Source organism: Indicator indicator, chromosome 12, assembly GCF_027791375.1.
Source record: "Indicator indicator isolate 239-I01 chromosome 12, UM_Iind_1.1, whole genome shotgun sequence".
Classification (NCBI taxonomy): Eukaryota; Metazoa; Chordata; class Aves; order Piciformes; family Indicatoridae; genus Indicator; species Indicator indicator.
The window spans coordinates 4,941,997-4,954,943 of NC_072021.1; the positions used below are offsets into that span (position 1 = coordinate 4,941,997).

Sequence of the window (12,947 nt, forward strand, 5' to 3'; positions counted from 1 at the left end):
ATCATGACTGACTGCTTCACCTCTCTTAATTTCAAAGAAAGGAGAATTTTCTGTGCCAGATCCCTCTCCACCCCACTGATTTAGCATCAAAGTTATTACCACTTTTTGGGCAAGCCTTTAAATAGAAGGCCCAAAGCTAACCAGCTGAAGCATAGTTTTATCAGTAACATACCAGTGCAGCCCTTTAAACAGTTACCTACAGACCACCTTAACAGAAGGCTTTTAAGGAGTGAGACAAAGATCTAACAGGGATGAGCAGGATGTAACTGTTCCATCTTCTGACAAAGGATGGAAAGTGGAAATTTCCATTCCCAAATTAAACATAAATGGCAGAATATTTACTATGTAGCATAGGCAAACCCAGCAATAACTTCCATATGGGGCAACATGAGAGCAATGTTAATCCTGTTCCAGAGCACTGATTAAAAAGCAATCTGCTGGAATAGAGGATACTTAACTACTGGGGTTTTAAAAGGTACTGGAAAGTTAGGACAGCATGCAGTGCTTAATTATCTGACTCATATACCTACAGAGGAGTATAAAAATCAGCCTCCCCAGTCTGCAGAGTGTTTTGCTGACTGCAAAAGGAACAAGACCTTTCAAGGTTAACAAAACAAACAGGGCTTGTACCTCTTTCAAAGGAAGGAGCCTTTAGTAGTTCTTTATAGAACGAGTAATAAATGGCACTGTCACCCTGAAATGTAATTTCCCGTTCAAGTTCCTAGAAAAAAAAAAAGAGAATAAAATATGCACCTCTTGCAATCTCTTCCCACAGAAGACTACATATTTTCAGATAGACTGGTTTTGCCATACAGCACGTGGTTATGACTCCACTTTACATCTTCAAAGCATTCCACAGAACCTTAATCCTCACAGCACCTCTGTCAGGTATAGAATGCTCTCTAGAACTTAGCAAACATGCTTGGAATGCCCTCTAGAACTCAGCAAGCATGCTTGGAACCAGATCAACTCAAATCCATGTTGTAAGTCAGCAAAAGTTCCATAGGATACTTTCACAGGATCACAGGACATTAGGGGTTGGAAGGGATGTCGGAAGATCATGGAGTCCAGCTCCGCTGCCAGAGCAGGACCATGGAATCCAGCACAGGTCACACAGGAACACATCCAGACAGGGCTGGAAAGTCTCCAGAGAAGGAGACTCCACAACCTCTCTGGGCAGCCTGTTCCAGCGCTCTGGGACCCTCACAGTGAAGAAGTTCCTCCTCATGTTGAGATGAACCTCCTGTGCGGGAGTTTCTATCCATTGCTCCTTGTCCTATCCCAGGGTGCAACTGAGCAGAGCCTGTCCCCTCCCTCTTGACTCCCAGCTCTCAGGTGTTTATAAACATTGATTAAATCCCCTCTCAGTCTTCTCCTCTCCAGACTAAACACCCCCAGGGCTCTCAGCCTCTCCTCCCCAGGCAGTGCTCCAGTCCCTTCAGCATCCTTGGAGCCCTCCCTTGGACTCTCTCCAGCAGATCCCTGTCCCTCTTGAACTGGGCAGCCCAGAACTGGATGCAATATTCCAGGGAGGTCTCAGCAGGGCAGAGTAGAGGGGGAGGAGAACCTCCCTGGCTCTGCTGGACACACTCCTCTGAATGCACCCCAGGACCCCATTGGCCTTCTTGGCCCCCAGGGCACATTGCTGTCCCATGCAGAACTTGTTGTCCCCCAGCACTCCCAGGTCCTTCTCCTTGGGGCTGCTCTCCAGCAGATCCCCTCCCAACCTGTCCTGCTGCAGTTTATTCTTCCTCCCCAGGTGCAGGACTCTGCACTCATCCTTGTTGAGCCTCAGTAGGTTCCTCTGTGCCCAGCTCTCAGTCTGTCCAAGTCTCTGAATGGCCTCACAGCCTTCAGGTGTCTCAGCCAAGCCTCCCAGTTTGGTATCATCAGCAAACTTGCTGAGCAGACTCTGTCTGTCTGTCTGTCCCTCATCAATGGCACTGATGAAGATGTTGAACAGGACCAGACCCAGCACTGATCCCTGGGGCACTCCAGTGGTTACAGCTCTCCAGCTGGACTTGGCAGCACTGATCACCACTCTTTGGACTCCATTTCGTAACCAGTTCCTAATCCATCTCACTGACTGTTCTTCTATCCCACACTTCCTGAGTTTGCCCACAAGGATGTTAGGGGAAACAGTGTCAAAAGCCTTACTAAGGTCAAGGTAGACTACATCCACTGGCCTCCCTGCATCTACCCATACAGTTACGACATCTACAAACCTGCATTTCAGTCAGCTCCCCGTACTTCAGAAAACATGCTGCTTTAAAAAACACCCCAAACCATACACTCCTGTTGTCTAGCTGATGCAATCACAGTATGCTTCCTTTTTTTTTCCCCCCTCCAAATTTTAGGAAGAATAGCATGGAAAAACATACAAAAGCATGACAAGACAAGCCTACTGTTAGCAGAAATGCTTTAAGGGAGAGAAAGAAGAAGGAGGGAGAGAAAGAAGAAGGAGGGAGAGAAAGAAGAAGGAGGGAGAGAAAGAAGAAGGAGGGAGAGAAAGAAGAAGGAGGGAGAGAAAGAAGAAGGAGGGAGAGAAAGAAGAAGGAGGGAGAGAAAGAAGAAGGAGGGAGAGAAAGAAGAAGGAGGGAGAGAAAGAAGAAGGAGGGAGAGAAAGAAGAAGGAGGGAGAGAAAGAAGAAGGAGGGAGAGAAAGAAGAAGGAGGGAGAGAAAGAAGAAGGAGGGAGAGAAAGAAGAAGGAGGGAGAGAAAGAAGAAGGAGGGAGAGAAAGAAGAAGGAGGGAGAGAAAGAAGAAGGAGGGAGAGAAAGAAGAAGGAGGGAGAGAAAGAAGAAGGAGGGAGAGAAAGAAGAAGGAGGGAGAGAAAGAAGAAGGAGGGAGAGAAAGAAGAAGGAGGGAGAGAAAGAAGAAGGAGGGAGAGAAAGAAGAAGGAGGGAGAGAAAGAAGAAGGAGGGAGAGAAAGAAGAAGGAGGGAGAGAAAGAAGAAGGAGGGAGAGAAAGAAGAAGGAGGGAGAGAAAGAAGAAGGAGGGAGAGAAAGAAGAAGGAGGGAGAGAAAGAAGAAGGAGGGAGAGAAAGAAGAAGGAGGGAGAGAAAGAAGAAGGAGGGAGAGAAAGAAGAAGGAGGGAGAGAAAGAAGAAGGAGGGAGAGAAAGAAGAAGGAGGGAGAGAAAGAAGAAGGAGGGAGAGAAAGAAGAAGGAGGGAGAGAAAGAAGAAGGAGGGAGAGAAAGAAGAAGGAGGGAGAGAAAGAAGAAGGAGGGAGAGAAAGAAGAAGGAGGGAGAGAAAGAAGAAGGAGGGAGAGAAAGAAGAAGGAGGGAGAGAAAGAAGAAGGAGGGAGAGAAAGAAGAAGGAGGGAGAGAAAGAAGAAGGAGGGAGAGAAAGAAGAAGGAGGGAGAGAAAGAAGAAGGAGGGAGAGAAAGAAGAAGGAGGGAGAGAAAGAAGAAGGAGGGAGAGAAAGAAGAAGGAGGGAGAGAAAGAAGAAGGAGGGAGAGAAAGAAGAAGGAGGGAGAGAAAGAAGAAGGAGGGAGAGAAAGAAGAAGGAGGGAGAGAAAGAAGAAGGAGGGAGAGAAAGAAGAAGGAGGGAGAGAAAGAAGAAGGAGGGAAAAGCAGCCAAGAGCCTGTATCAAAGACAAAGGTCTGAGTAGAATGACCTGGAACTCTGCAAGCAAGCATTTCCAGCCTGCCACGGATCAGCTTTGATTTCAAGGACACAATTTGGCTTTTGTTTAACTCTTTTTTTCTTTACCTGCCTGCTGGAAAACCAGAATTTCCGTTCATGATATGTTGAGAGGTACACAGCATACATCATCCCACTTGTGACTGCAGCGAGACAGCCAAAGAAAAGTTTTGCAAAGCGCTGAATTAACACATCTGAAAAGGGACAGTGAAAAAGCTAAAACAGTGCAGAGCATGTGGGAACAAACACTATGCCCTACAGGTGACTCAGTTCTGAACAGCAAGTAAACTTACCAGCAGCAGAACTACCACACCGCCAGCAGCACAGATACACTGAGAAACGGTTTGCTACTAATTCTCTTCTTGCAGTTCTCTTCCCTAGTTGTTAGGCTTCACAGGCCTCCCAGCTAACATAACACACTACACTGCAGATTCCTCTCCCTTCCACTCAGTTTCATTTTCAAATGAATTCCAAGAAGAGTCTCCCAATTAACGAGAGCGAACTCTAGATTTTACCCAAAACACCCCGAGGCATTAACAGCAAGAAGTGGCATTATCACACCTAACATCAATACTGAGACATTCTGCTCTCTGTTCTATTTTTAAATACAAGAGGAAGGAATTAATCTGAATTCTTCCAAAATCAATGCCTGCTTCACCTGTAGCTCCTTCAAGCTGCTATTCATTTTCAACACAGGAGTTCTAGGCAAATTGCTCATCAAGCTGCCAAACTTTACACTTGGTTTTAATTCTGTTTCTTGAAAAGCTGTAAGAACATTACTTCATGCCTTTCAGCTTCCCAACCCAGAGATCATTCCAGGAGCAATTAAAATATTTCTCTGTACTCAAACAGTAACAACAGTAAGATTCTTAATCCCTCTGCCTTTCCCCTCCTGCAACCTGAAACAATCCAGGATTACCATTTCACTCTGCAACACAGAAAATGTCATTACTGAAGAATTCTAATCTGGTTTTCTCAAAACATTAAAAAAAAACCCTATACTCAAAATAAGTCTGTTATAAATTATTGTGCTACAAATATTTTCCCATAAAATGTAAAAGAATCATGAAAAAAAAATAATAAAAAAAAAACCAACAAAAAACCTAAACAATAAAAATCTGGCTAAAAATTCTGTAGCTTACATTTTGGCGATCTTCCCGGCTTGAAGTTTTCTTTGTTTCTCTCCTCTGGAGCCATTTTGTCAGATTCTGTGCAGCTTTGCTTCTTTCTCTGTCGTAGGTCTGCTGCCCCTGAAGACATTTTTTTTATTTTTTAAGTTATTGCAGCACAATACCTAAAATTGCACTCTGAGAAACAGGCAGTTATTGCGCTACTGATTCAGTCCCACAGAGTTGACAGAAAAACTCAGTTAAAGTTTGCCCTATGCCTAATGGAAATAACAACACAACAATACAGAAATCAATTCCTATTCCTTACAAAATTCATTGAGAATATACTCTAGAATTACCCAGAACCCAAACTGGAAGCTAACTGGTCTATTCAATGACGAATATGTGACACAAACAAAGGAAAGCAGTAGCTTAGGTGAGTTGATAGAGGCACTGGGAGAAATTGATGCCAATTCTATTCTGCTCTCATCCTGGTTTTAGGCTGCTGTAGTGCAGCAGTGAACTGAGCACATCCCTGTGACACAGGAATGGGGCTAGGCCATTCCTTTTAAATTGAGGAGCTTCTTATTCATATGGGGAAAGCTTTTACAAAGCAAATGCATTCCCCTCCTCCCCTGCTTCCAGTGTCACATCCCACAACAAAGCTTTTAATTACTCTGTATATTACTTTGAGTCTCAGTTTACTTTTAACTCCCAACTATTAGATTTAACAGAAACTAGAGTTAGTAACATTAATTAAGTTGGACATGAAGAATGATTTCTTCCCCAAAAGGATTGTCAAGGCTTGGTCCAGGCTGCCCAGGGGAGCGGTGGAGTCCTCATCCCTGGAGGGGTTTCAAAGTGTAGATGTGGTGCTGAGGGCCATGGTTCAGGGGTGGCAAAGCTGAGTTAGGAGTTTGGACTTGATGATCTTAAAAGTCTTTTCCAACCTAAACCATTCTGTGAAATAACTTGAAGTGGTGCCTGCCTGTATCAGGACACTTGCATTGGTGTTTTAACAGGATTTTCAAAGCAATTTGTAAATTATGCTGAGCAAAGCAAGATCTCACTGATAAGATTTGTCATGGAATGAAAGGAAAATGGTTTGCCTTCTCAAACAAGAACTGGAAAGACATTAAACAAAACAAGGTTTAGAGTGTTCAGTATCACGTTTGCCAAATGTCAATCCAAAATAAAATATACATCAGTAAGTCTTCATGTCGTGTACATGAAGTTAATCAGCAAACACTGAGTGCACTGCAATTAAAAATCACTTGTACCACATCAAATAAAATAGGGGGAGACACCCTAGATCACAGGTCACACAGGGAGGTGGTTGGGGCCCCATCCCTGGAGATATTCAAGGTGGGGCTTGACAGGGGGTTGGACTTGATGACCTTTGGAGGGTCCCTCCAAACCAGACCATTGTCTATGATCACCTGAAGGGGCAGATATGTGCTTGGAAAGACAACTGTCTGCCCTTGGCATTCTAGTCATCACCAAAGCAACAGCAGTGAGAACACTGGAAGAAAAAAGCATTTCTTCCACTTTTCTGGCAGGTAAGTGAGTCACATTAGAAATAAAGTACACTTATAAAATCCAGAGTTAGCAGCAGTAATGGAAAACTCCCAAAGAAAGAACAACTTCAAATTCTAATTCTGAAACAACTACCTCTCAGTCAGCAAATTGATCTTCACCACTGGTCTGAAGGCTGCTCAACAGATTCCCTCCCTCAGAGCAATACCAAAGATTCAAATATGCTACTTCTGTTTCATTTGCTGCTGCCTCAAACAACAAAAATGTTATTTCCACTTTCCTTTAAATTGGGTTTGAAATGAAAGTCAAAGAAGGTGACAGATAAAAACAGTCTTGGATTTTGAACTGAAGACAGAGCCTCTAGTACCTCTCTATCCAGCACATGCAATTTGTCATCTGAGATTGTTTTCTAGTTCCCTGTTAAATCCCTAGTACATTTTTTTTCACCTCTTACTCAGACAACATGCATTCCACTTCTTTTTCTGGATCCACTGCAGAAAAGCATAATTCACTGCTCCTCTGTGCCACTATATTAATCCATTTTTCACCTGCAGATTGAGCAGTCTGCAATTCTTTGTCCTCTCATCTAAAGGATAAGACAGAGCTGGGAAACTTTCAGAGAAGGGCCACAAGGATGATCAGAGATGCGCAATGGCTCCCATAGAAGGAACAAAGAAGCAAGTTGAGGATGACCAACAGAAACGTTCCAGAGGTCTACAAGTTAATGAAGTAAACAAACAGGCTGAATAGAGGCAGTGATTCACCTTCTTTTCTAACACTGGAACAAGAAGCTATCAAATAAACCCAGTGAGTCAAGCTAAGAGGAACCAGTTCATCACACATCACCTTCACACAGACCATTCCTACTCACAGAATGTTCTGTAAATGAAGAGTTTACAGAGGTTAAGGGAAAGATGGATACATTTCTGGGGGACAAACAACCAAAGACTACTAAGTACACAGAAACCATGCTCAGTTCAGGAAGTACCCGCACTGAAAACAGCTGGGAAGTTGGACTATGCCATGGGACAGCATCACAGATGCTTGTGATACCCTTGCATCTCGCTGGGTGCTTACTTACAGTCATGTTTCTGCTGATTTTTCCAAGAAAACTAAATCCCATCTCCTAATCCCCAAAATGGGGAGAGACCTGGTGAAAAATGGTTGTGTGGGAGGCTAAAAGTGAAACGAGAGAAAAGACAGACTGAAATAGAGGAACGGGAAAATAAGAGGATGCCAAACAAAACGCACCCGGAGCCGACAGATGCTGCCCCGGGGTGCTCTGCACAGAGGTACTGCCGGGCGAGGGAAGAGAACAGCCTCCAGGTTTCTGGGCTCCCATCCACCCAGCGTCCTCCCGCCGGCTGCTGCACCGGATGGGCTGCCCTGGGCCGGCAAGCAGGCCTCGCCAGGGCGGCCCGAGGTGTCCGCCGAGGGCGCCTTGGTTCGGCCTGAGCCGGCGCCGCCACCAGCCGCTGGAGCGGTGGGACCTGCGCTGCCGGGCAGGCGGCTCCGTGTCCGGCAGGCGGGTTCGTGTCCTGCAGGCGGGCGGTTTACCTTCGTACGTGCATCCCTACACCGGCACGTACCCTGATACAAAACCGCGGGGCCCAGCCGCTGCCCCACTGCCGACCTGCACCAGGAGCTGCGACCCTGGCCCTAGCTCGCAGCGCAGCCCAGCCCGGCAGGCACCGGCTGGGGCCACACCGCCCTGCCTCCCCGCCCTCCAGCGCCGCGGCCTAAGGCGGCAGCGGCCCCTCGGGTGGCCCGGCCGGGCGCAGAACCAAGCACCCCACAACCCCTCGGCAGTGGCGGAGGAGGATAAGGGTGACACATGTGCCGCCGCCCCCCTCACCTTCCTCCATCGCCAGCCTGCGGCCGCCGCCCACCACTGGCACCCCGCACCGCTCTCTCCGAGGCGACGCCACCCCACCCGCGCTCCTGCCGCTGTCGCCCGCTTCTCGTCGGCCCCAGGGGCGGGAGCGCTCTCGCATAACACAGCGAGCGGAGCGCCGCAGCCCCTCACTTCCTGCCGCCCCGCTGCGGCTCCCGCCGTCAGGCGCCTTCTCTAGCGGAACGGTGGTGGCAGAGCGAGGGCGGCGGCCGGAGCGCCGCGGCGGTGTACCGAGGCGCAGGCGTACCGAGGCGCAGGCGTACCGAGGGGCAGGCGTACCGAGGCGCAGGCGTACCGAGGCGCAGGCGTACCGAGGCGCAGGCCTGCGCTTCCGGTCCGGCAGAGCGACCCCTGCAGCCGGCACCTGCCTCCTGTCAGCCCGCTCCGCTCCGCAGCCTTCAGAAGGAGCATCACGGAGGCAGTGAAGCGTAATTCCTGGGCAGCCCGGAACCAGAGGCACGCACCCAGGCTTCGGGGCCCTCGGCAGAGCATCTCCTGCGGGTTCCTCTTGTTCTGCACCCCAGAGCCCTCTGTCAAGGGCCTCCTTCCCGGAGGGTGGAGGTCTCCCACCTTGCAGAATCATGGAATCAACCAGGTTGGAAGAGACCTCCAAGATCATCAAGTCCAACTGATCACCCAACCCTATCTAATCAACCAGACCATGGCACTGAGTGCCTCATCCAGGCTCTTCCTAAACACCTCCAGGGATGTCCACCCCACCACCTCCCTGGGCAGCACATTCCCATGGCCAATCTCTCTTTCTGGGAAGAAACTTTTTCTAAGACCAGGCCTAAACTTCCCTCTGCACAGCTTGAGACTGTGTCCTCTTGTTCTGTTGCTGGCTGCCTGGGAGAAGAGACCAACCCCCACCTGGCTACAACCTCCCCTCAGGTAGTTGTAGACAGCAATGAGGTCTGCCCTGAGCCTCCTCTTCTCCAGGCTAAACACCCCCAGCTCCCTCAGCCTCTCCTCACAGGGCTGTGCTCCAGACCCCTCCCCAGCCTTGCTGCCTTTCTCTGGACACATTCCAGCATCTCAACATCTTTCTTGAACTGAGGGGCCCAGAACTGGACACAGGACTCAAGGTGTGGTCTAACCAGTGCTGAGCACAGGGCAGGATGACTTCTGAGCACTGTCTGGAGAGTACAAGCATGACGATAGTCATGCATATAACTCTGGCTAGCTGCAAGGGCCTAGTGAGAGAAGTGGTTGGTTGAGCCTTGATGCACAGCTGCTTTGGGCTCTTATTTTTGCATCATGAATACTGGAGCACAGTACCAGCACCTACTGTCACAGAGGCTGTACAAATGCAGGACAAAAGCATGTCCTCACCCTCAATGACATTGCAGTCTGCTTTTGGGACAACAGGCTGTGTCTTTATAAAGGGAGGCCAGTGAAAGAGCATAAGGAAGAGATAAAACATCCTTAAGCAGTGGAATAGGTGGGCATCTCAGCATACCAGCTGATTATCACAGTTGTTGTCAGCCCTGTGGCAAAAGAAGGATTTGGAGGGATCTTTAATAGGTGGTGTATAGAGCCCCATGCATTAAAAGTATGCTGAGAAGCTCCAGAGTGACAGGACCCACTTCTCCCAGGCAACCAGCAGCAGAACGAGGGGACAGAGTCTCAAGTTGTGCCAGGGGAGGTATAGGCTGAATATTAGGAGGAAGTTCTTCACACAGAGTGTGATTGCCCATTGGAATGTGCTGCCCAAGGGGGTGGTGGAGTCACCATCACTGGAGATGTTCAAGAGAAGCCTGGATGAGGCACTTAGTGCCATGGTCTGGTTGATTGCTTAGGGCTGGGTGATAGATTGGACTGGATGATGTTGGAGGTCTCTTCCAACCTGGTTGATTCTATGATTCTATGATCATGGTCTTGGCAGAGATAGTCCAGTAAAAGCTGGAGATCTGGGGCAAGATCTAATGCTTAGCTAAATCAGCTTTGATTTTTCTTGGGTTTAGGTCAGATTTGTAATGTTAAAGGTTGGGGATCTATCTTGAGTGATCCAAGGCATATGTGTGGAGATGCACCAAGGTTCACTACCAAGGCACAGAGTGCTCCCCATGGAAGTGCTCTGGACTAAATGCTGCCATCCTTTGAGGGATTATTGCCCTGAACATTAACTATCAGGTTAGGATCATCGCCTATGGGAGCAGGATGGTGCCAGCTAAGTATTGAAAGGTTGCTGAATATACCCAGCTATTTACTAACTCTAGAAATAGCTGGAGTAAAATAACTGAAAAGTGGGCAAAATCTGTGCTGTTTGCACCTCCTCATGTGTGCCTGTGCAGGGAGTTCCCCAGGTATGGTCCAACAAAGGCTGTGCTGTGTAGGTAGAGTTTCAGGTTGGGAGACTGTGACCCTGGCAGTTCTCACCAGGCAACACTGTCCTGCTGCAGGGGTGTATCACTGAGCAGAGCAGCTGGGCTTATCTAAACCTTTCAGAAGCAAATCATTGGAGGAGCTATCAAAGATGTTTGTGGGAATTGCCCCCTTGGGGACTGGATGTCTTCTGGCACACCTTCTGACTTGCAGTCAGGCCAGAGGCTGATCGATTGCTGGAAAACTGATTTGGTTGCTTCTCAAGCAGCTGCAAGGAAATACTAAACTGGTCTGTGTGTCCTATTGGAGCATTAAATGAGATTTATAAGTTTTCTGGATTTTTTAATAAAATCTAAAATACTTCTGCAGTTGTTGATTTATTGGAGAGTTGAAAGAGTTGCTTGTATTTTTAATGATCCATAAATGATCCATTGCATTTTTAATGTAATTGGTTTCGAGCTGCTTTATTTTGTTCATAACTTGATTCTGTAAGAATTTGCCAGAATAGGTACAAATAATCATTGCAATCAAAACAGCTATAATTGTTTTAAATATTCATACTGAAACCATCAATACATGGACAGGAACAAACCAAATTATTGCTCAGAGTCTAAATTTTGGGGTTCTCAAGCCTTCTTTGTACCTGCTGTTTATACTGTGCCTTCACAGAATCACAGCATTGCCAGGGTTGGAAGGGACCTCAAGGCTCATCCAGTTCCAACCCCCCTGCCATGGGCAGGGACACCTCACACTACAGCAGCTTGCTCACAGCCACATCCAGCCTGGCTGCAAAAACCTCCAGGCATGAGGCTTCCACCACCTCCCTGGACAACCTGTGCCAGTGTCTCACCACCCTCATGGGGAAGAACATCTTCCTAACACCTAATCTAACTCTCCCCTCCTCTAGCTTGGATTCATTCCCCCCAGTCCTATCACTCCCTGACACCCTCAAAAGTCCCTCCCCAGCTTTCTTGGAGCCCCCTTCAGATACTGGAAGGCCACAAGAAGGTCTCCTGGGTGCCTTCTCTTCTCCAGACTGCACAACCCCAACTCTCTCAGTCTGTCTCCAGAGCAGAGCAGCTCCAGCCCTCTGATCATCCTCATGGCCCTTCTCTGGACACCCTCTAGCACCTCCAGATCTTTCTTTTAATAGGGGCTCCAGAACTGGTCCTTGTGCAACTCTGATTTTCTACTGATGCAGGTGTATCATCCCACACCTTGATTTCTGTACAACTATAAATGCACATCGAGTTAGTTACATACACAACTCCACAAACAGTAGAGAAGTGGAAACCCCACCCTACTCACTCATTCCCCCCACCCTAAAGTCTTCTATGGAAAAAAAAATCTCATTTGAAGGTGGAAGAATGGAAAGAATAAATTAAGCCCCCCAAATAATTCCCATCTTTCATGCAAGTTTCTTTCTCCACAAATGAATATGCCAAAATAATTTTTAGTGACGTTGAAACTATCACTGCTGCACTTCAGTCTTCCCAAATGCTTTCTGCCACTGCTACTATATGAAAGTTATTTCATTTGGCAGCTTGTTATGTGCCCTAAACGTTGTGCTGTAATACATTACAATGAATAAATAGGGGGATGCTGTGTTCTTATTCCAAGCTTTCTCTGTACAAACATGCATCATCTATTTCATGACAGCATTTGCTCTCTGTTTACATATCATTCCTGAGCCCTACAGACATAACTCTCCTCCCTGTTTACAAGTTCTTGATAGTGATGCTTTCTAGTTTAACCATTTCACTCTCTTTAGAGATGACAGGAAACAGACACAGCTGCACCTTGGTGTAAGGCATCAATAGCAGGCATATTTCTCATTACTAACAAAAAATATTGTACTTGTTTGCTTTGTAAACAAACCAGGTTCTCAGGCACATGCCAGAAGCAGAAATATCTTCATGTAAAAATTAAAGGTATTTTTAAAATTGTTTCCCCATACAGAGTTTTTGATTCAGGATCAAACAGGTAGGACAAGCTGGTAAAATATGGGTTTGATGGATGGCCAACTTGGTGGGTAAAGAACTGGCTTGATGGCTGCACCCAAAGAGAGGCTGTCAGTGGGTCCATGGCCAAGTGGAGGCCAGGGACAAGTGGAGTCCCTCAGGGATCAGCACTGGGACCAGTCTTGTTCAACATCTTTGTTGGTGACATGGACAGTGGCAGTGAGGCTCCCTCAGCACCAAGCTGTGTGGTGCAGCTGACAGGCTGGAGGGAAGGGATCCATCCAGAGGGACCTGGACAGGCTGCAGAGCTGAGCCCAAGCCAACCTCATGAGGTTCAACAAGACCAAGTGCAAGGTCCTGCAGCTGGGTCAGGGCAATCCCAAGCACTGCTATAGGCTGGGCAGGGACTGGCTGGAGAGCAGCCCTGAAGAAAAGGCCTTGGGGGTGCTGGGGGAGGAGAAGCTCAACAGGAGCCAGCA

General features: G+C 47.6%; 1 protein-coding gene across 1 annotated transcript in view; it reads right to left on the reverse strand.

Annotated features, from left to right (window-relative positions):
- Positions 1-8,282, reverse strand: part of DPY19L4 (dpy-19 like 4) — a 37,935-nt gene extending 29,653 nt beyond the window's left edge. The window contains exons 1-4 of the mRNA XM_054385473.1: positions 8,144-8,282; positions 4,786-4,893; positions 3,713-3,837; positions 631-721 (exon numbers count right to left, since the gene is read on the reverse strand). Of these exons, the coding sequence (XP_054241448.1) occupies positions 631-721; positions 3,713-3,837; positions 4,786-4,893; positions 8,144-8,282 (463 nt within the window). The remainder of the gene's footprint in view (positions 1-630; positions 722-3,712; positions 3,838-4,785; positions 4,894-8,143) is intronic.
- Between the last annotated feature and the right edge of the window lie 4,665 nt (positions 8,283-12,947).